Source organism: Lathyrus oleraceus, chromosome 7 (assembly GCF_024323335.1).
Source record: "Lathyrus oleraceus cultivar Zhongwan6 chromosome 7, CAAS_Psat_ZW6_1.0, whole genome shotgun sequence".
Taxonomy (NCBI): domain Eukaryota; kingdom Viridiplantae; phylum Streptophyta; class Magnoliopsida; order Fabales; family Fabaceae; genus Lathyrus; species Lathyrus oleraceus.
In genome coordinates, this window is record NC_066585.1 from 152572761 (window position 1) to 152595712 (window position 22952).

Genomic DNA, 22952 nt, shown 5'->3' on the forward strand with positions numbered 1-22952 from the left:
TTCTAGAAGAGTACAATTGATTTTAGAGATTAATTATTTTGTACTGAAAATAAAAAGAATTTACACCGTCAATCAATCACAACCATTTGTTTGTGTTACATTATATATGATTATAATATATTTAATTTTTTATTTGTATTGTGTTGTTTCATGTTCACTCCACTACTTTTACGAAGTATTATATATTTTGAGTGTGCCAATCTTTCGCAGTTTTATCTTTTGAAAAAAATTATTTTTGAAATAAAAATATTATGAGTATTACATATAAACTATGTTTGATCTTGATTTTTAAGTAATATAAGATTCTTTTTATATAAAATACTTTTAGTATAAAATTATAATTTAGAGTTTTTGATTCTAGAATTAATTTTTACAATTAAATTTATTAATCAACTCAAATTTACATGAATCTATTTTAACATAAATTATTTTACTTTAAAAAATTAAAATTTTATTTCATTTGTATAACTTATACTTACTTTTTAAACTATATATGTGTAGATGGTTTTTTTCATACATACATGGTATTTTTCATGCGTACATGGTATTTTTCTTGTGCAAATTTTTTGACTTTCCTTACATAACTTTTTACCTTATTAGTGTTCACTGGTTATCAGTTACTACCATGGTGAACCATGTGATGATCATAATCCAAATTCAAAAATCTAGAACTTTACATAATTAATAAATAAAAAACCTTTTTTTCTAAGTCTCTTAATATAAGACTTTTTGTAAAATTCAACATGCATTAAATTATTTCCTTACAAAAATAGTTATATTTAAAAAAAAAAAGGGAAAAAGTAAATTATATTTGTCTCTTATATGTAAACTTTTTGACAAATTTATCATAAAAACTTTTCTTAATACTTACTCCTCCAATTTTATTTATAAGTAAAATAGACAAATTGCACGTTTATTAAAAAAATATAATTAAGTGTATTTAATTTTTTTAATTTATATGAGCGAGATAAACAATAATGTCTTCCACTAACAAAATTAAAAAATTAATACAGAGATATTTTTGAAATAAAAGCATTAAATATATATAGATTTATTTACATTTACTTATATTTCAAAACAAAAAAATTAGAAGACTTTTGCTTATAAATAAAAATCGGAAGAAATATAAATTATATTGAATGAGAGAGGAAAATAATAATAAATTTTAAAAGTCATATATTAATGTTATTTTGGAGAAAAGAAATTTGGATTTGTTTTTTACTTACACTTTAATAATATTTATTACAAAATTTAAAAGGATATTGATAATTTATTAAATAATAACTTATTTAATTATTAATTCAAAGAACAATTACATGAAAATATGTTAATTTGACACATGTACCATAGAAATTCTCTATTATGATACATGTTTTTATTGTACATAAAATTAAATATTTTTTTGGTACAGATGGTCTGCCAAACAAATTGTTATTTGATAAAAGTTATTTTGCACCATTTAAAAATTATTATAACTAAATACCATTTACTAAAAGTTTGAACGAAATAAAATTACAAAGCTTCTTTTTATTTATTTTTTGAGAATTTTTAAACATTTGTTAAGAAAAAAAAAAAGCATAATAGACAATAAAATGATGTTTTTTAAAGTACAGCAGTTAACAAACAGCTTTTTGATTGACAAAAAATGTCATTAATTAATTAAAAAAACAACTGCACAAATATTTTTAATTTTCAATGTGTAAAAAATCTCTATAAATTAACATTGTGGACTTCACAAAATTCATCAAAATTCATCAGATACAAAATCATAAGAGTAAAAAATACAAAAAAGGGTTAGCTTTGCAGATATATTTTCTTTCAAAGTTTGAAAGAATGGATTTTTCAAAGCTGCCTCCTGGTGGGTCTATCAATATCAATTTTGAAGAATACAATGAAGAAGCTTCAAATCAAAAGAATAAGAAGCAAAATCTCCAATCATCTCACAATCAAGACCAAGTAGCTAGATTTGAAGGGTAAGCTCAATAATCAACTTTTGCTCCGTGACAATTATTTATTTATTTTTTGTATTTTTTTTTTAAAATTGAATGGATAGATCGCATGTCATGTTTTATTGTAGAGATTTGATATAAGATATACGACCATAAAAATAATCAGATCTAACCATTTTTATAATTGTTGCATCTTATAATCGAGTGTATAAGATTTAAACTTTTCATCAGATAAATTTTAAGAGGAGATATTTATATAGATCTATTTTAGTTATGAATACTTTGACTTGACTATAAGACTTTCATCAACTTTATTTAGTTTCAATTTTTTCCTTCTTATATCCTAATGTAAATCCCAAAGATTTTGATTCTAGTCTCTTTGTATTTCTTTTTAATATCTCTATTTTTTCTTCCTAATGTTTTATTTTCCAATATGTATACATACCATATGAAATCCATTTCATGCCTTTGTAAGCTTTGAGCAAGCTTTCATGTTTTTTTCCTAAACAAACCCTAAAAGGCTGATTTTAATAATTTATTTTGTTAAAAGTGTGCTGAATTATATGACTTATTAAATGACACATCTACATGATTTAATCACTATAGATTTTTATTTTAAATGTTCTTTTACTTTAAACTTGATATAATTTATATTGACTAGTGGAAAAAATCTTTTGATATATTTGAGGGTGATCACAAATGTATTTATTAAAGTTTTATCTTTTAAAATTTATTAAGTGTCATTTTTTAAAATTGAATAAATAAGATGTCATGGGTTGGAATCCAACCATCGTCAATTAAGTAAGTTATTTAAATTTAATATACATAAATTGATTATATTTTTTTATTTTTGTAAATAAACTAATTGAATCTTTTATTTTTAAAACGAAGAATACGCCACCAATGTCCGCATCCTGAACAATTCAAGCATATGTTTCAAAGAAAACCAAACCAAATCAAGGTAATATATATATATATATATATATATATATATATATATATATATATATATATATATATATATATATATATATAATTAATTATTTATTTAAAAATAAATAAATATATTAACTTGAACATCTAATTGACAGGAACTTATCCCAGCTGAAGCGATACAACAAACTATTCGAAATTCGCAGCAACAAAATGAGGTGTTACGTCAAGAGGTATATATATATATATATTATTGTGTTATTTATAAACAGAAGTATAAAATAATTGATATTGACAATATTGATTTATGAAATATTTTTCAGCAGGAGAGAGTAACTAATGTTAGTGGAAGAGGAAGAGGAAAGAGAAAAAATACAATGTTCTCACAAGAAAATTCGAGAAACGTAAACAATGAAATGATGATTCCTGCAACAAAAATTTTCACTGTTGTTCCACACCTGGCATCATGCTATAAAAATAATCATCGTGTTGAAAGTCATATTGATATTGATATCGATTATGATCAAAATTATTTTGATGTGACTCGTGAATCTCAACAAACTGGGACATCTCTTACTCATGCAGCTGAAAAAACTGTTCAAGATGATGAAACTACTCATGTTGTAAATTCATCCGATGGTCAAAATTTACGTGTTATTACTACTACTACTACTGCACATAAACAAAATGTTTCAGCTTACAGTGATACATATCTTTATGAAGATGATGTTGTTTCGAATTGGTTGTTCTCAGAAGATGTTCCTAGTTTAGATCATGTTCTTCGTGATACTTCTATTCGTGGTCTTGTTCCTGATCCTAATCTGACTTCTGGTAATCATGTTTCTACAGTTGATAAGGATGTTGTCCATGTTCTTAATTCGGCTTCAGGTAATCATGTTGCTGTCATTGATAAGGATGTTGTTCCAGATCCTAATCCTGCTTCTGGTAATCATGTTTCTACCATTGATAAGGATGTTCTTTCTGATCCTAATATTGCTTCTGGTAATCATCGCATTGCTATCGTTGATGAGGATATTGTCCGTGATCCAAATCTTTCTTTTGGTAATTGCATTGCTACCGTTGATGAGGATATTGTTCGTGATCCTAATCTTGCTTCTGCTAATCACATTGCTACCAATTATGAGGATGTTGTTCCTATTGCCTCTGATAAAGATGTCAGTGCATTTGATATTGCAGTTTTTGGTGGTTGTTTGCCTCACCCAATAGGCATGGCTATGGAATCTGAGAAGAAAGTGATCACAGAGACTGCTTATAATGCTTTGGAGGAGTTAACAAGGATGATAAAACTGAATGAACCGTTCTGGTTTAGTTCGACAAAGACTGGCAAGTTCATTCTTCAACGTGAAACCTATGACAACTTTTATAAAAAGATCAGCGTCTTAAATGGACCTGATGCGCGTATTGAGGCCTCGAAGGAATCACTAGTTGTCAGCATGGCTGGTGCACAATTGGTTGACATGTTCCTTGATTCGGTTAGCACTTTTATAACTCTTATTGCTTTAGATCATTTGTAGCGACTTCACAACATCCTTTAGCCGTTACATCTAAGAAATAACTCATGTAGATGAAACAACTATATAATGTAGTTCAGTCGCTACAAGGATCTAAAAACCTCTTCTTTTTTTGTAACATTTTTTAATGCTATATCTTTAATATTGTTAAGGCTATTTACATATATCAAATATAAATGTTAAATATATATATAACTGCATTACTCTAATATTTTTAGAAAAAATGGATTGCTCTTTTCCCTACTATTGTTAAAACCGCATGTACAATACAAGTATTTGAACACGGTTTGCCAGAAAGTCGGGATGGAGCTATGCAATTGGTATATTTTCCTAAACACCTTTTTTTGTTATATAGTTTCTTTGAAACAATTTGTGATAATTCAAACTCTATTTCTTACAGATGCATGCAAAAATGCACATTCTTTCTCCATTGGTTCCAACTCGACACACCTCGTTCCTTCGTTGTTGTAAACAAATTGACAAAGACATATGGGTAATAGCTGATGTATCATCACTGTCAATTCGTTCCATATTCGATGCATGTATTCAAAATGTTTGGAAGTTTCCATCTGGATGCATGATTCAAAAACTTACAAATGACTCATGCAGGGTTAGTAACCGTCCGAAAAAACCTCTACAACAGTTGCACCAGTGCAGCTGATGCAGTTGTTGTAGAAATTCAAATCCATTATTAGTAATGTAAAATTGTATGTTAGTTTACTTATGTTTTAAATTTGGTTTATTATATATAGGTAACTTGGGTGGAACATATACAAGTGGACGATAAGCGGACAACCGACACTTTCTTCGAAAAACCAGTTTGTGGAAACAATGGATATAGAGCTGAAAGATGGGTTTTAACAATGGAAAGAATGTGTCAGAGAATTTCAACCTCTTTAGTTCCAAATACATCTAGCACTGACATCACCACAAGAGCGAAAAGGATTGTAATGAAGCTTGCTGAACGAATGCTAAAAATATTTTATGAAGCATTGGACATGGCATCAAACACAGATTTTCCAAAGCTGAATACAATGGATTCTGATGGAGTTAGGGTTTGTGTTCGAAAATGTACCGATCCAGGAACTGAAAATGGAGTCATCCTCACTGCTTCTCTCACCTTTTGGCTATCATGCTCTCCAGATCATGTCTTTGATTTCTTCAAAGATAGTAGTAGAAGATTTCAGGTTAACTATTATAATTAGTATATTTATAATAATATAAACTTGAATTAGTCTATAGTATAACTGTTTGATGATTAATTTTAATCTTTTTATTAATCTTGCAGTGGGATGTTCTATGCGAAGGTTATCCTACCGAAGAAATTCATCGGATAACAAACGGAACCAATCCGGGAAACTTCACTTCAATTATCAAGGTACTTGCGAATTAAGAGTCTCGTGAAGGTCAATAAATTATTAATAGAATTAATTATCATAGTTTGCAATTAATATTTTGTTGAAGTAAATTTAACTATGTATCTTTTTCATCTCTTCATGTGAGGTAGACTTTGAACGTGAAAGATGAAGATATGAGGATTCTGCAAGAGTGTTATACACATTCTATGGAATCTGGTTTGGTTTATTGTCCGATCGATACAAACACAATGAATTGTGCGATAAGAGGAGAAGATTGTTCCATGTTGCCTCTTCTTCCATCTGGTTTAACCATATCAGGGGATGGACGACTTTCCGATCAAAATATAGGGAAAGTAATTGGTGAATGGTATGAAGGTTCAATCGTGACTTTAACTTATCAGATGCTGATCGGTAAAGATTCAAAAATGAATAGTCCTGACTTAAACGTGTTAAAGAAAATAAATAAGTTTGTTAACTCGGCAGTGAACAAAATCAGAGATGCTTTGAATTGTAGTGATTATTAGTATTTTCATCGTGTAACTCGAATTGTTATTTGGGTGCTCAAGATTGATTTAGATTTTGGTAACATTTGCTTAAAGATTTTGCAGTTATTGTTAATGCTTTGATTAGAAAACAATTATGTTTCAAGTATATTGATGAGTGTGATCATACTTTGATTTGGAAATATGCATTTCAATGACTAAAATTTGGAAATACTTATTGCAAAATAAATAAAAAAGTAAATTAGTTTTCCAAAACAAGTATCTCGAAGTAAATTACAAATAATTGGGAATTTTTTTTTTTAAATATCCAAAAATTTAAAAAAAAATTCAAAAATACACCATTTTTCAAAATAATTACACAAATGACCATTTTTGGCCAAAATTAACACCTAGGCGCCACCCTAGTTGGCGCCTACCCTTAATGGGTAGGGCAAGTCGCCACTAGGAGTGGCGCCTACACCCATTCCATTTTTTATTTTTTTTTTATATGTTTTTTTTTTTTTTAATTTATAAATTTATATTTTTTATTTATTATATTAATTTATATTAACACATATATATAAATAAAATTATTTACAAGATATATATATATATATATATATATATATATATATATATATATATATATATATTAATTTATATATATATTAATTTATATATATATATATATATATATATATATATATATATATATAATATATATATATATATATTAATTTAATTTATAAGTAATTAATATTATTTGTAAATTTTTGGAAAAAAAATTAATTTATATACGTGTAAATAAATATTTATACACATGTAAATTAATATATATATATATATATATATATATATATATATATATATATATATATATATATATATATATATATATATATATATATATATATATATATATATATATATATATATATATATATATATATATATATATATATATATATAAGATATGATAGACAATATCTTTAAAGATAAAGATAAAGATATAAAGATAATAAACAGAAAATACTTTTATTTAAATAATAGATAAGACAAATATTACAAAGATATGATTAATCACATATGATGCGGTCCCTGGTACGATCCGCACGGGGGAGGTCTAATTACTCGCCTAGACGGTTCACGTGGTGGTGGTGCTTCCCTATTACCACCCCTTGCCCTAACGCGTCCCCTTGCCGTTTGCCGTTGTGGTTGGGTCGAAGTCCCTTCAGTGCTGTAGGAAAGACGGGTCCCCTCTGCGCCCTCAAAGCTTTGTCTCGGTGGGACAAACTGACTACTGCTGGGTGCGCCCTCGAATTGTGGTCTTTGGTAGTTTAGGGTTGAATCGGGTTGGCCAAAGTACAATGTTTGTTGTGGTGTGTAGTAGTCCTGTTGGTAGTCCTCTTGTATACCCGTGTCGGGGCTAGGTGGAGGACTGGAAGAGCTCGGGACATTGTCGTGATGGAAGTGTTGGGATTGGTGGAAGTGGGGGGATTGATATTGTGGTAGGTGTTGGGACTGTTGATGGTGGTGGGAATGTTGAGTTTGTTGTTGGTAGTCTTCATGGTATTGGGGTTGAGTTTGTGGTATGTATTGTTGATTTGGTTGGGGGGTGGACATGTGTTGTGGTGGTTGTTGTTGGTAATATGGTGGTGGTGGTTGTTGTTGGTAATAAGGTGGTGGTGGTTGTTGTTGGTAAAATGGTGGTGGTGGTTGTTGTTGGTAATAAGGTGGTGGTTGTTGTTGTTGGGAATACTGTGGTGGTTGTTGTTGTTGGAAATATGGTTGTTGCATCCGGGGATCGTCCAAATAGAACGGGTCAGACACAATCATTTCTGGATTTGTATTTTCTCTATACCAATCCACATATTCCCTTGTCGGCTTCATTTCGTTGGGCGCCACCGGAAATTGTAGAACATAGTGGGCACGGTCTTTCCACATTTTACGAAACTCCTTAGCAAATTCCTTCCAATTTTGGGCATACCACTGGTGGCTGACTTTTTTTAGATGCCAAGGTTCCATAGACATTGGGGGGCCTGGGATTTCTTGATGCATTCCGAATTGAAGCTTGACACGGTCACTTTGGTGCATCTCCACAGTGGTGAACCGCATTATGGCCGTTTTTGCTGTCCAAACAGCTGTATCTTCGGGGTTGGGTTGATGTTCCAATCCCAAATATGGCCTCCAAATAAACTGCAAAGAAAAAAGTAAATATGTTATTTATCGAGAATGCATGATATTAATAAATCAGTTAGAAGCTGAGTGATTTAGTGGTAATACATCTTGTGCTCGGAGACGATCCAAGAGTTGACGATAAAATATAATTTTATTTTTGGGGGTAAGACTGTAATCCAGTCCGGTTGTAATGAACCTAAACAAAAAAAGATAAATAATATTATTTACAAATATTTATAGAATAAATATACAAAATGAAATAACATCATAAATTTACCTAGTTGCGTAGGGGAAGGAGTAGACATTAGGATTTTCTGGGGCTAGCCTCGGCAATCTCCACCACCCCCATGTTTGGAGCAAAAAAGCACATCCAGAAAATGTACAGTGCTCATTTTGTGCATTTTTACACAAAGAGCTATATAGGAATGCTAATACTGCAGAACCCCAACTATATGTGCTTATTCTATCAATGTCCCCGAGCAAACTCAGGTACATAAAGTTTATGCTATTTCCCGTCCCTTCGGGAAATAGCAAGTTCCCAAACAATAGCATAATGTAAACCCGGGTTTTTATGACTTTTTCTTGTTCGGAGGATTCCTCAGTCAAAGTTATGGAGTCGTGGTACAATTGTAGGCTAGATAATTTAATACCCTGACCCCTTGCTTTGGCAGACCCCTCACCCTCGACCAGATCTACCCCCAACATTTGAACACATATTTGGTTAGGCTGTTGAACATTTCCGGTGACAGGCTTACCATCTCTTCTAAGACCCAAAAGCATGTACACGTCCTCTAATGTGACGGTACATTCACCAGTTGGTAGGTGAAAAGTGTGTGTCTCAGGTCTCCAACGTTCACACAGAGCCAAAATGAATTTGACATCAATTGTGGCATTTACGACATGCATAACATGACCGAAACCCGCACGCTCTATGTAAGGTACGCACCATGGGTCTGGATAAGGCATTGGGTGTGAACGTTGACGAAATTTCTTGGGATCCTTTAAAAACAAACAATATAAACAATCATTAGATTGGACTTTTAAAAAACTAGTTACAAACATACGAAAGAGGCAATGTTCAAGAAAAACTTACGAATGAGGCAATGTTTGCCCTAGTGCCTCTGTGTTCTTGGACCATGGTAAGAAGAGACATGACTGCAATGTAGAACGAAGCTTGGTGGATGAGAAGTTTCGCCGGAGTTCTCTGAATAAAAGTGTTAGTGGTTGATGAAAACTTGCAAGAATGACCCTCTATTTATACTCGTTTTCAAGTAGACTGAATATGCAAAAATGTGACAAGTGTAAGGCATGCGTGGTAGTGTTGGCATGCATTGGTGCAGACTAGGTGGGAGTTGTCTTGTCTTGGGGAAGACTTGGTGGAATCTGATGATGCAAAAATGTGACAAGTGTAAGGCATGCGTTGGAATCTTGCAGAATAGGTGCAGACTAGGTGGTAGTGTTGGCATGCATTGGTGGAGACTAGGTGGGAGTTGTCTTGTCTTGGGGAAGACTTGGTGGAATCTGATGATGCAAAAATGTGACAAGTGTAAGGCATGCGTGGGAATCTTGCAGAATAGGTGCAGACTAGGTGGTAGTGTTGGCATGCATTGGTGCAGACTAGGTGGGAGTTGTCTTGTCTTGGGGAAGACTTGGTGGAATCTGATGATGCAAAAATGTGACAAGTGTAAGGCATGCGTGAGAATCTTGCAGAATAGGTGCAGGCTAGGTGGTAGTGTTGGCATGCATTGGTGCAGACTAGGTGGGAGTTGTCTTGTCTTGGGGAAGACTTGGTGGAATCTGATGATGCAAAAATGTGACAAGTGTAAGGCATGCGTGGGAATCTTGCAGAATAGGTTGTTTAAAATAAATAATTGAATAAAATAAATAATGAAAATAAATAATCAGGTTGTTTAAAATAAATAATTAAGCTTAAATAAAATTGAATAAAAGAGGTTGTTTTAAATAATCAGGCATGCGTGGGAATATTATTTAAAATAATTAATCAGGTTGTTTGAACACATAATGGAAAAAAGAGGTAGTTTAGTATTGGAAGTGTGATATTCAGTATTGAAAGTTCAAGAAGTTTAAGTTTTTGGTGGAAGCAACGCTAAAGCTGAGACTAAGTTCAGACTATGTGGAGAATACATTTGATGGATAGGCAGTACACGTGGCAAAATTATTACATGCATGCAGCTCCACGTTGCCTGCAAGTTCTTGCATGCTTTACACGTGTCCAAGTTTTGCATGCGTTTCTCTTGGGGAAGGCTTGGTTGAAGACATGCATGCAAAGATGTGTCGGAATCTTGCAGTATAAATATTCACACACATTTTCACAAAGGTATTCACAATATCTTCACAGCAATCTTCACAAAACCTTCACAATATCATCACAAAACCTTCACAAAACCTTCACAATATCATCACAAAACCTTCACAAAACCTTCACTGAAGGTCAAAACAATTATCTCCCATTTCTCAAGCTCACATTTGCGTCAACACCAACATGGCACATGATCATCGCAAACTTAGCCATGATATGATCTGCCATTCCATATTACCTCTAGTTGAGGCTGACCCGTCACTGAAGGTCAAAACAATTATCTCCCATTGCGTGGCTGTTTTCAAATATACACCGTCATACATAAAGGCTTGGTTAGCAAAAACCAAGGCAATTGAACTGGTATACGGTAACTGGGAGGAGTCATACAAACAACTACCACGCTACCTGGCTGCACTACGATTGTATTCACCTGGGACGGTTTCTATAATGGAGACCTTGCCGGCACAATCCCCTGACGGAACTCGTCTAGAAGGTAATGGAATATTCCATAGACTTTTCTGGGCATTCCGTCCCTGCATCATCGGTTTTACATTCTGCAAACCACTTGTTCAAGTCGATGGAACTTGGCTGTATGGGAAATACAAAGGATCGTTACTGATGGCGGTCGCACAAGATGGAAATTCTAATATTTTCCCAATAGCCTTTGCATTGGTAGAAGGAGAAATGGCTGCTACTTGGAGTTTCTTCCTTAAGAATCTCCGAACGCACGTGACTCCACAAACTGGCATCTGTGTTATTTCTGACAGGCACGCTTCTATAGACAGTGAATACAATAATCCAGCAAATGGTTGGCATGACCCCCCGTCTACCCATGTCTACTGCATTAGGCATATTGCTCAAAATTTTATGCGGGAGTTCAAGGATAACTTCTTGAAGCAACATTTAATAAACGCAGGGTATGCCTTAAACCAACCTGGATTCCAATACTACCGCCGGGAAATAGTGTTGGCAAATTCTAATGCAGGGAGGTGGATCGATAATATCGACAGAGCGAAGTGGACTAGATCATACGACGATGGGGTGAGGTGGGGCCACATGACAACAAATCTGGTGGAATCAATGAATGGCGTCTTTAAGGGCATACGTAACCTCCCGGTAACCGCATTGGTGAGTGCGACCTATTTTCGGATGGCAACGTTGTTCGTAACAAGAGGCAGGCGCTGGCATGAAGTGTTACAGACGAGTCAGGTATATAGTGATGCCTGCATGAAGTTTATGAGGCAGGAATCTGCCAAAGCCAGCAGCCATCGGGTTACGGAATTCGACCGCCATGGCCACACTTTTAGTGTCAAGGAAACAATTGACCACAACCAAGGGCTGCCCAAACAAGAGTATAAGGTCCTAATACCAGACCGTTGGTGCGACTGTGGTCTTGTTCCCATGTCATTGCAGCGTGTTCACACAGCCACTTCGATGCATTATCGCTAGTGTCTCCCCTCTACAAAGTTGCAACATTGCTCAATGTATACGACAATCCCTTTCCAGTGGTAGCATTGGAGGCGTATTGGCCAGAGTATGACGGGGAAATTGTTTGGCACAACGAATCAATGCGGCGGAATAAAAGTGGTCGTCCAAATAGCAGGCGCATTAGAACTGAAATGGACGTCGCAGAGAAAATGCAAAGGAAGTGTAGCATATGTAGACAACTAGGGCATAATAAGAACAAATGTCCATATCGTGGATCTAGTTCCACAACTTAGTTTTCATATTCATAAATCTGTGTACCAATGCTATTTATCATTAAAGTTTACTTTTTATTCCAAATAGAAGATGACACTTGAACAACAAACACAAACATCTAACATTACAACACCAATTACTAAAACAAAAACAAATACTGGAACAAAAACAAGTACTAAAACAAGAACAAGTACTAGAACAATAACAAATACAACAACAACATGACAAACAACCATTAAAATCTAAGAAATTACAACAGTTAACACTATGTCGTCTGATCCATGCATCATTTGGATGCAATCAATGTCGCTTTCAACTTCAACCCACCAACGTATCGTTTCTCCAGTTTCAAATGAGAACCTTGTTCTAAGCCTCTGAATCCTTCTGATGACTTCACCAGGTTGGTAATCTCCCTCTAACCAAGACATCAAGGACCTTTTTAGTTGGTCCAACGAACGGATGTTCCAAAACTTCATCTCCATTGGGGGTTTCAAAGGCGAGAAAATAACATGCCCAATTTTGGGTGGCGCCTATGTACAAAATTAGGGCAAAAATTGCCCAATTTTGTAATTTTTTTTAAAAAATGTTTATTTTTGAATTTTTTTTTAAATTTTTGGATATTTAAAAAAAAATTCAATAATTGGTATGTGATTTATTAAACAACTTTACTCTCGTAAATATAAATAAATAAATGGTAAAGGATTTTATTAAACAACTTTTCTTCTTAATAGGACCATTTTGAGGTCAATAATTTCTAATGTTTTTTCTCTTTATAAAACTAGAAGAGAAAAAAGAAATTGTATAATAAAAGAAATGACAAAAAGGAAATGGCCTCCCAAAAATCACTTTAGTTGGATTTTTGTGGCATATGAATATGTAGGGTACACCTAAGACTAAATCACTTTGCTGCATTTTGCATTGCTTGTTTTTTTTGTTGTTCTAGTGGTTGTATTGCTAACCTTTTCTTTTATCTTGCTTTGATGAGTAACTCAATGAAAGGTGTCCCTTTTGAAGAGATAACATCTTTCCATATGTCTCTAATATTCCTGAATTTTTTTTAATAAGTTCATTACGCAAGTGTTTCGATTGTTTTGGCTTAGTTAAATAGGTGTTTATTCTATCTAAATGTTCAAAATATGGAGAATGCTTTGAGTTTGTTAGATCTTATGAGGTCAAGAATTTTTATAAGCTTCAACAAGTTCTAGATGATGTGTGGATGAGACCCTTCAAGTTAAGACATAGCCATGATAAATTTGCAAGGAACCAAAATGCAATCAAGTTTTTTTCCTGTTCCTATTCTGAGTTTGGCTAACAAGCTTCAAACCGTGCAGGGGTGTTTGGACATTGAGGTTATTTTAATGGAAGCACCTTTAAAGACATAGTTTCCTTAGGTAGCCCCAAATCTTTGAAACCTAAAGAATTAAAACTTGTACATCCTCCTTCTTGGGGCGTTACAAATAGCTTGAAGTTGATTTGGATGAAGGAAATATTTCTTCTTTCTCCAAGTGCTTAGTGGAGGTGTTGAATTCCAAGTTAAATTGTCTTCTATTTTGAGAAACTTAATATTCTAGGGTTCCCTTTGATCAAACTCTCTTCTTTGTGGGGGAATATACTCTCTTAAGTTCTTTTCTTGAAGGTTTATTAGAGGATTTTTGTGCTAATGAGATGGTGGCTTGGAACTCTTTCTTTGTGTCTCTTGTTCCTTGGTCTCTTTCTTTTAAAGTTTCTAGGAAGGATATGTGGCTCATGTGTAGAGGAATTTCACTTCATATTTGGGGTGAAGATGTCTTCTTCAAGGTTGGGGTATTATTTGGAAAATTCATTAAGGGTGATAAAAGTTCTAGTTCGAGTAATAATTTTTATGTTGGTAGAGCTTGTACCTCTAATAGACGTGGAAGTTAAGGTTAAGGTTGGATCTAATTTTTACTCGATTTGGGCAGTTGAAGAAGTACCTATATCGTGTCAGTGTAGCTCCTTTTCACCACTAATACGCTCAAATCCCATGGATGATGATAATTTGGCTATGGGTATGTTGGATGCCTTAGATGAAGAAGTTTTTTCTGATGACAATGGTAGTTTTTCAAGAAAAAATGGCGAGGAAGAAGATGAAGTGAAGTCAATGTTGGGTGTGTTCGCTTCCTTTACACGTGGCATGACTTTATTGCGCACCTTTTGTATGGTCGGTGTCACGCCTCAATTTTGGCCCTGAATCGCCGAATCAATACATACATCATAGCTATTGCACCTCTGCATATCATAACATGCATTTCATGCCACATAATGCCTAGAATGTCAGTCGTTTTTTTTTCTTCTGGATTTACAGACAGACCGGTCAAACTGATCCTCAAAAGTATGTGAAACCAACAGGAGAAATTTTTTTAAATCAAGCTTGTAGACATCAATTTTATTAATTTATGTTTCGCGTAGTTTAACCTGGTGTGCTTGTTTAATTTTTTCGACTACTTTTTCAGTCACATTTTGATCAGTCTGAGCCTTTTAACCTGTCATTTTTTACTTCAAAATTTGATCAAAATATGTATATTTCCGAGAAGTTTATTTTGCACTGATTATTTTGGTGCATTCAGTTAATTTTTTTGAGCAATTTTATGCTTGATTTTTATTCATTTTTGAATCCTTTTATTTTTGTTTTTTTTGTCAAAATGTTTGAAATATTTAAATAGATTTGTATATGTTTTATTTTGATTTTTATCTTGACTATTTAAAATGATATGAATTTCTTTTGACTTAATTATTTTCAAATTTTGTCTTTACACAAAATAATACTCCGAGGGCACATTCGGAAAATGTAAAGTGGTAACCCTAGTATATTTTGTAATTTGATGACCCAAAACCCTCCAACTAATGCGTGCCAAGTGTCACTTATGTGTTTGATAAAGGAGCAAAAATTTACAATAAATACGGTCCCCACACCACCTGACAGTTGTAGATTTTGATTTTCAAGTTTGAGGACCACTGAAGGGTGTGATAGGCATGGCAACTGGAGATATACAATACTCTCTCTCCATTTTCGTAAAAGGGACCCCCTCAAGAATACAACCTCTCTAAATTTACAGATCTTCCTGCGATACTAAAATAATATCAGTACACTTCCCCTCTCATTATTCATATCCAACATCATTCTCTCTCAATAAAAATAAAAATAAAACAAAAAGCTTTATTCTCCTTATTTCTCCCTTCATCAAAACAACATCACCAATAACATACACCACCATCTACCAACCGTGGACATACATAACCATGGCCAAATCAACCATACCTGTCTTACTGAATCTTACATGATACATTCACCAACATAAAAAAATATAGAAAAAGCTTGCTACATTCTACCATCCATGTTCATCTCTTCCATCATAATATTTTCATGCTCCATTTCTTTCAATCATGTTGAACCACAACCTTCATGTTACCTTCTTCCATAACCTAATAACACATCTCATAAACTACATTATAAATCATGTTTTACTCTTCCATGCTCTTCATCACACCGTCTCTCTCACTGAGACGTTAGAGTGCATAAATAAAAAGAAGAAAAGAGCTGAAAATCCCTCCTTCTTCGTTAAAAAAATGCATCCTAAGAACCTTCAACCATTCTTCATTGTTTCCAAACTGGTGAACCATATCGCCTTCATCGTTGTTATTCGCTTCAGCTGGCAACCACCAGAAACCACCAAGCCACAAGCAAAAGACCACCACAAAACCACCTGCACCTCCGACTACCACCTGCACCTCTACCAAAACTACCATAAACCCTTGCAAACACATAATGTTACATCCCTTTTGTAGCGGTAGACTCATGACCATCAAACTATGGATAAGCTAGACATCAATAAAATCAGAGTCGCCACCGCACTTTTATTGTTTCCAAGGGAAAAGGGAAAAGTATGAACAAAACCCCAAAATAAGAAGTTTTCAAATCAAAACTAATAAAATGCCAGAGATTACAGGTAAGGGGGTTGGTTACACAGAGGGAAAGTGTTAGCACCCAAAGTGTCCTAGGTACTCCTAGGGAGCCCTTTCTAGTATCATATATGAGATGTCGAAGGTAATGTCGCGACACTAATATCTGAACAACAACTAAAATATAAACAGGATAAAAATAAAGAAACAATTGAACAAGCGACTCAAGCAATTATTAACCCAGTTCGGTGCAAACTCACCTACGTCTGGGGGCTACCAAGCCAGGAAGGAACTCCACTAAACAGAATTAGTTCAAAGACTCTCAGTAAACAACTTCAAGTTACAGTCTTTTCACCTAATCTATACCCGTGTGACTTCTATCTAAGAACCCCTAGATACAAGACCCTACTCACCCCCTCAATCACAATCGTGATATAAAAGCAAATATTACAAATAAATAAGACACTCTTCAAGGACACATACTTGATCTTGCTTGAAATTCTGGTATCAGATATGAGATGTCGAAGCTAATGTCACGACACTAATATCTGAACAATACAAACAGGATAAAAGATAAAGAACAGTAATACAAGTGACACAAGCAATTGTTAACCCAGTTCGGTGCAAACTCACCTACGTCTAGGGGCTACCAAGCCAGGAAGGAAATCCACTAAACAGAATTAGTTTAAAGACTCTCAGTAAGCAACTTCAAGTTACAGTCTTTTCACCTAATCTATACCCGTGTGACTTCTATCTAAGAACTCTTAGATACGAGACCCTACTCACCCCCTCAATCATAGTCGTGATATAAAAGTAAATATTACAAAGAAAGAAGAGACTCTTCAAGGACACATACTTGATCTTGCTTGAAATTATGGTATAAATATGAGATGTCAAAGGTAATGTCACGACACTAATATCTGAAAAATATAAACAGGATAAAAGATAAAGAACAGTAATACAAGTAGTACAAGCAATTGTTAACCCAGTTCGGTGCAAACTCACCTACGTCTGGGGGCTACCAAGCCAGGAAGGAAATCCACTAAACAGAATTAGTTCAAAGACTCTCAGTAAACAACTTCAAGTTACAGTCTTTTCAGCTAATCTCTACTCATGTGACTTCTATCTAAGAACTCTTAGATATGAGACCCTAATCACTTCCCCTCAATCACAGCAATGATGTAAAAACAAATATTACAATGAAAAGAAGACACTCTTAAAGAACATATACTTGATCTTGCTTAAAAGCTTCAACCAAGTAAACATACACTCATGCTTCAAAGCTTATAGTGGACAAATTACAACTCAAAAGTCAGTCAAATTCAGTCATCTATGGATGAATGAATGGCTCACAATACACATGACCACACAAGACTAAAACCCTTATTTTCTCTCAATATTTTGTTCTTTATTTCTTGTGTGTTAAAACCAGGTATTCCATGCCCTTTTTATAGAAGTGTTTGGCTGGGCTTGGACATCACAAAACCCTAAAACTATTTTCCATTCATATCTTCTCATGACAACTGATTATATCTTGTTGGAAAATAAGTCAATCTGGTTTTAATTACTGATTGAACGCGCGTTCAATCATTCCATCAATCACACATAGATCAGCATAAAAAACGCAATCACACAATACATAACATTCAAACTGAATGTTCTGTATACATATGTCATGACATCGGGTCTGACATCTCAATAAAATCCTCCATATCCACATTTTAAACACCCTACAGGTACATGTTATCTTATATCAAGACAACCCTTGTGACAACTTGTGAACACTCTAAGTTTTACCAAAATTTCTGCCAACACATAAAACCAACAAACTCCCCCTTTGGCAAATTTTGGCTAAAACATACATCATACCATTTGTTCACAAGAGTATAATCACATCAGCAGTTTAGCAGCAGAATTATTAAAACACACATTACTAGCTAAAATAGAAACTAGTAAACACATATTAAACACACACTTACTTGTGCTTCTTCTCCCCCTCAGTCTGCTCAACACGAACATCTCCTTCAACATCACCTGTAACAAATAGATCATCTCCAACAAATATCCTTCATCTGTTCATAGCATAGCTACTTCTGTGATCTGTTTATAGCTATTTTAGCTACAACTCCTTTAGCTACTTCTCCCCCTTTTTAGCCAAAAGAGACCAAAGAGACCAATGAGACAAAATAAATATCTATTAGTCAAACAGAATGTCACATAGAATGTTAAAACATATTGTTAGGTGTTACAGAACCACAAACATACACAGCTTAACAAGCTGATATAAGAAATCTAGAGAAATAAAAAAGAACCCAGAAAAAAAATACATGAAGGCATCAAAACATGACTGCCAAAAGAACCACCATCAGAACATCCAGAACAGCACACCATCAGAACAGTGGGGGACAACTTCAATAAAACTTAGTCAGAGGAGCTTGTGATGACACTGAAATTCACCGTATTTTCGACTCCGATTTCGCATGCATTCTAGTTGTTTTATTATCATTTTGTTATGTTATTACTATGTTTCTCTTTGTTTTCAGGTTTTCCGCCTAATCAGAGCCCCGATTGAGAAAAGGAGTGAAAACGAGCTAAAAACCCTAAAATTCAGCATTTTACACTTGTGGCTGGAGCCATGGGTCCAGCCATGATGTGTCACAGCTCAACTTCCCTCAACTTCCACGTTCCCCACTACCTCCACTTGGGCACCACACTTTGCTCTTGTGGCGGGCGCCATGGTGTTGTGGCGGGCGCCACAAGAAGAAAAGTTTTCCCTCCCAATTTCAAACTGAAGGGCATCCTTGTCTTTTCCATTATTTTACTTGCCTATAAATAGAGGCTCGAATTCATTTGTTTAATCATCCAAAACTTATAGCAAACTTAGTTTCACTTAGGCATATATTCAGTATTTTAAAGTGGTAATCGCTTCACATTGAGGTGTTGCCACAATTGTGTAATCAAGTCTGTGGTCGAGTCTGTAATCGAGTTTGGAGCACTTTGGAAGGAGGTTAATCCTGCCGCCATTTTCATTTCCGTTTCGCATTTTATTCAACCCTCCGATTGGAGAAGTTTTTATTACTTTGCCTTTATCTATTTTATTTTCCCGCACCGTCTTTACTTTATTTATTTCCCGCACTGTCTTTACTTTATTTATTTCTCGCACTCGCACTACTTTTATTTATTTCTCGCACTCGCACTACTTTCATTTATTTCTCGCACTCACACTACTTTTATTTATTTCGCGCACTCGCACTAGTTTCATTTATTTTCCGCACTCGCACTACTTTCATTTAAATTAAAATGCACCTTTACTTTACCATGTCTAACTAAACCTATAAGGTTAGAATGTAAGGACCGTAATTGAACCGATAATCCGTACAATTGTTTGTAGAAACACTTAGGGGCTATTTTGACTTTCAACTTAAGTTTTCCCGCACTTAATTTCCGTTGGGTAAGATCGAAAGCCGTCCAACGTCTTTTTAAACTTAGTTGTTTTTAATTATTTCAAAAACAGCGAAAGCGCTTTGTTTAGTTCATTAGGAGTTTTTAACTTAAGAAGAAAAGTGATTTTAAAACTATTTTCGGACACGTTTATAAGTTTAGAGTCTGGTTCATAAGAACCTCTTTTGGTTAAGAAATCCAGGTTAAAATACTTTTCAACTTAGTCAAGATACTATATTTCTTAAAAATAGGTTTACTACTCTAACGCAATGCACGCCTTTTTACAAGTGACAATAAGAGGGTTTGATTAGGGAGTACAACTCGGTTCTGAATACGCGAAAGTGACAGTTCCCGTTAAATGGGTTCTTTTCAAAGTAGGAAACACTGCCCATAAATAGTTCTATTAGCAAGTACTTGGATTATTAATTGATTATGTGAATTACATTCGAGCCTGTCTTTATTAATTGAACTTTATCCAATACTTTACTTTTCACTGTACACTCTAAACACCCATATTTCGATTACCTTAGATAAACACCATAACAATAGATAACGATAGATTGACACTTGGTCTCTGTGGATTCGACAATCTTTTATATTACTCTGACGCGTTCGTATACTTGCGAAAAGCACGCATCGAGTTTTTGGCGCCGTTGTCGGGGACCAATTTTGTCAAATTTCGTACCCTGTTGTTATATCGTTTAGACTTAGGTTATTACCCACCGGTCAATGCGAAGAACTCATAGCACCAGAAGTTTAGTATACCCTTTGGCGGAACCTGAACGTTACGCTCGCGCACGTTTATTTTTCCATAGAATTAGGAGAGCTATGGCCGAAGATCAAAACCAAAGACCTCTTAAGGATTTCGCCCAACCATCCAACGAAGAACCTAGTTCTAGTACAGTAAACCCAACTATCCCAGCTAATAATTTAGAACTTAAACCATCCCTGTTGCAACTAGTGCAACAGAGACAATTCGCAGGTCTCGCTACTGAGAACCCAAGCCAACATTTAAAAATCTTTCTCCAATTAGCAGACACTTTTAAAACCAATGGAGCTTCTCCTGAGGCAATCTGTTTAAGATTATTCCCTTTTTCCCTCAGAGATAAATCCCTATCATGGTTAGATTCCCTTCCACCCAATTCCATTATGACTTGGGATAACCTTAGAAGAGTATTCCTTGCTAGATACTTTCCCCTAAGTAAGACCGTCGTTCTTCGAAACCATATAACTAGATTTACCCAGAACCAAGGAGAATCGTTGTTCGAAGCTTGGGAGAGATATAAAGAACTGTTAAGAGCATGCCCATATCATGGCTTAGAAAATTGGTTAATCATTAAGACCTTCTATAATGGACTTCACTATAACACTAAGATGACCATCGACGCTGCCGCAGGCGGTGCTCTGATGAACAAACCCTATCCTAAAACTAGTTCCCTCATCAAAGATATGGCTCAAAACCATCAATCATGGGGAGTCGAATGAGCGACAGTTGAGAAGAAGGAAGTCCAAGGAGGAGTACAAGAGTTAAGCTCTATAGACATGTGTCGCTCCCCGGATTTCCCGAATCCAAGTACAAACGCGAAAAGAGGTGGCGAGGAAAAAGAGTAGAGTCTCCAATTATGTACTTTTATCCCAAGAGGAGGGAAAGGTAGTACTGCATAACCAAGAGGGAACGGATAAAACAAAGTCTCGAACCAAAGAAAACTGAGTAAGAGGGCCGGTTACGTGAAGGGAAGGTTATCGCACCCCTTCACGTCTGTGGTACTCCACAGGATCCACGTTCGCTATTTATGTCTAAAGTGTGTGTATAAAAAGTCCTATATGCGATGCGAAAGAGAGAAAATCAAAGTAGGGAAAGGAAAGAGTTATTGCTCGCACATGCCCTACCCTGCTGCATACGTATATCAAGAAGGATTGAGAATCAGAGCACCGTAGCTCGGCTAACCTATTTTTGTTTGTTTTGTGTTTTTTAGATGAACGATGTTACTACGCAATCTACCGGATGCTCGACCTTTGGAGACTTACTCGCCTGTAGTAGAAGGAGTTAACGTGTTCTTAGGAGAAGAAAAATCAATGAGTTTGTTTGTGTTTTAGGAATGCTCATGCAAAAAGGAAGTCCTAGACGAAGGAACCGTGCTACCTTAATTGACATGCAAACGAGAGACTATACGAAGCCTAACAATCCTATGGGGAGACGATCACACCATACAAAATAAACATGCATAAAATAAACACGCCAACAAGGGGGCTCAAACATACGTGGGTAAGGCTTTAGTCAAGAGGGGTCATATCAACCTCGACAAACAAGCCATGGAAAGGTAATCAAATGGGCTCTTAACCACTAACATTGAACGTCAGGGTGAGCAGATCAAACGGATAATGAGGATAAGACCTTATAGCTCTTAACCCTGGACAGGGTGAGCTCATGACAAAAAGTAGGGATTCAGAAAGGTGGAACCCTCTCCACTGACTGACCGGACAAAAGATCTTAGGCTTTTGTTCTGAAGCATCGACACGTAGTGTGATCTTAAAGAACGACACACTGAATAACGGGGGATTGACTACTAATCCCTTTTATCCGTCAATTTCCTCTTCATGGAGGTCTTTAGCACTGGTGCCTCTTCTTGGAGGTCTTTGGGCACAAAAGTAAACACACAAAAACATTGCCTCCTATCGAGGTCTTCCAGCTAAGAAAGCGGTAAAATACAGGAAAGATGTAAAAGGGATCAAGAGATCTACCACACGGATAAAGATCCGAAGTAACAACAACTAAAGAAATAAGAAACCTAGAGATCTCTCAGGCTAACACCATCAAAGAAAACAAGTCAGCAAAGCAATCAGAATAAATCTTCAAATGGTATCCCACAAATAAAGTGGAATACCAAGCAAGCTATCTCTTCAAGAGTCATGTGAGCCCTCACAAAAAAAACTCAACAAACAGGTTAGAATAACAAGACTGCGTGCAATCAAGAGTTACACCAAACCAGAATCAAAATATAACCACATGAATCATGCCATTAAAATTCACAAAAAAAAACTCACAAAAAGCAACAAAGGACAGGAGACTTAAACCCCTTGTCAAACAAATGCATCAAAAGGGTATCAAAACTCAAAGTCAGGGACAAGGATCCACACAT

At 34.9% G+C, this 22952-nt stretch overlaps 1 protein-coding gene and 1 non-coding gene across 3 annotated transcripts; one reads left to right on the forward strand and one right to left on the reverse strand.

Annotated features, from left to right (window-relative positions):
- Positions 1-1767: 1767 nt before the first annotated feature.
- On the forward strand, positions 1768-6325 carry LOC127108302 (homeobox-leucine zipper protein HDG8). Of its 2 annotated transcripts, none has more exons than XM_051045764.1 (9): positions 1768-1973; positions 2841-2910; positions 3041-3115; positions 3206-4375; positions 4633-4734; positions 4815-5024; positions 5167-5601; positions 5703-5792; positions 5922-6325. In XM_051045764.1, the coding sequence occupies exons 1-9, from the start codon at positions 1834-1836 to the stop codon at positions 6294-6296; spliced, it is 2667 nt and encodes an 888-aa protein (XP_050901721.1). In that variant the 5' UTR covers positions 1768-1833; the 3' UTR covers positions 6297-6325. The 2 variants fall into 2 exon arrangements, with proteins under 2 accessions (XP_050901721.1, XP_050901722.1); XM_051045765.1 differs by having other exon boundaries at positions 4815-4907.
- A 14699-nt stretch (positions 6326-21024) lies between these two features.
- On the reverse strand, positions 21025-21131 carry LOC127108918 (small nucleolar RNA R71). The gene has a single exon (XR_007796416.1). It is a non-coding gene; the product is annotated as a small nucleolar RNA R71 (small nucleolar RNA).
- Positions 21132-22952: the final 1821 nt, after the last annotated feature.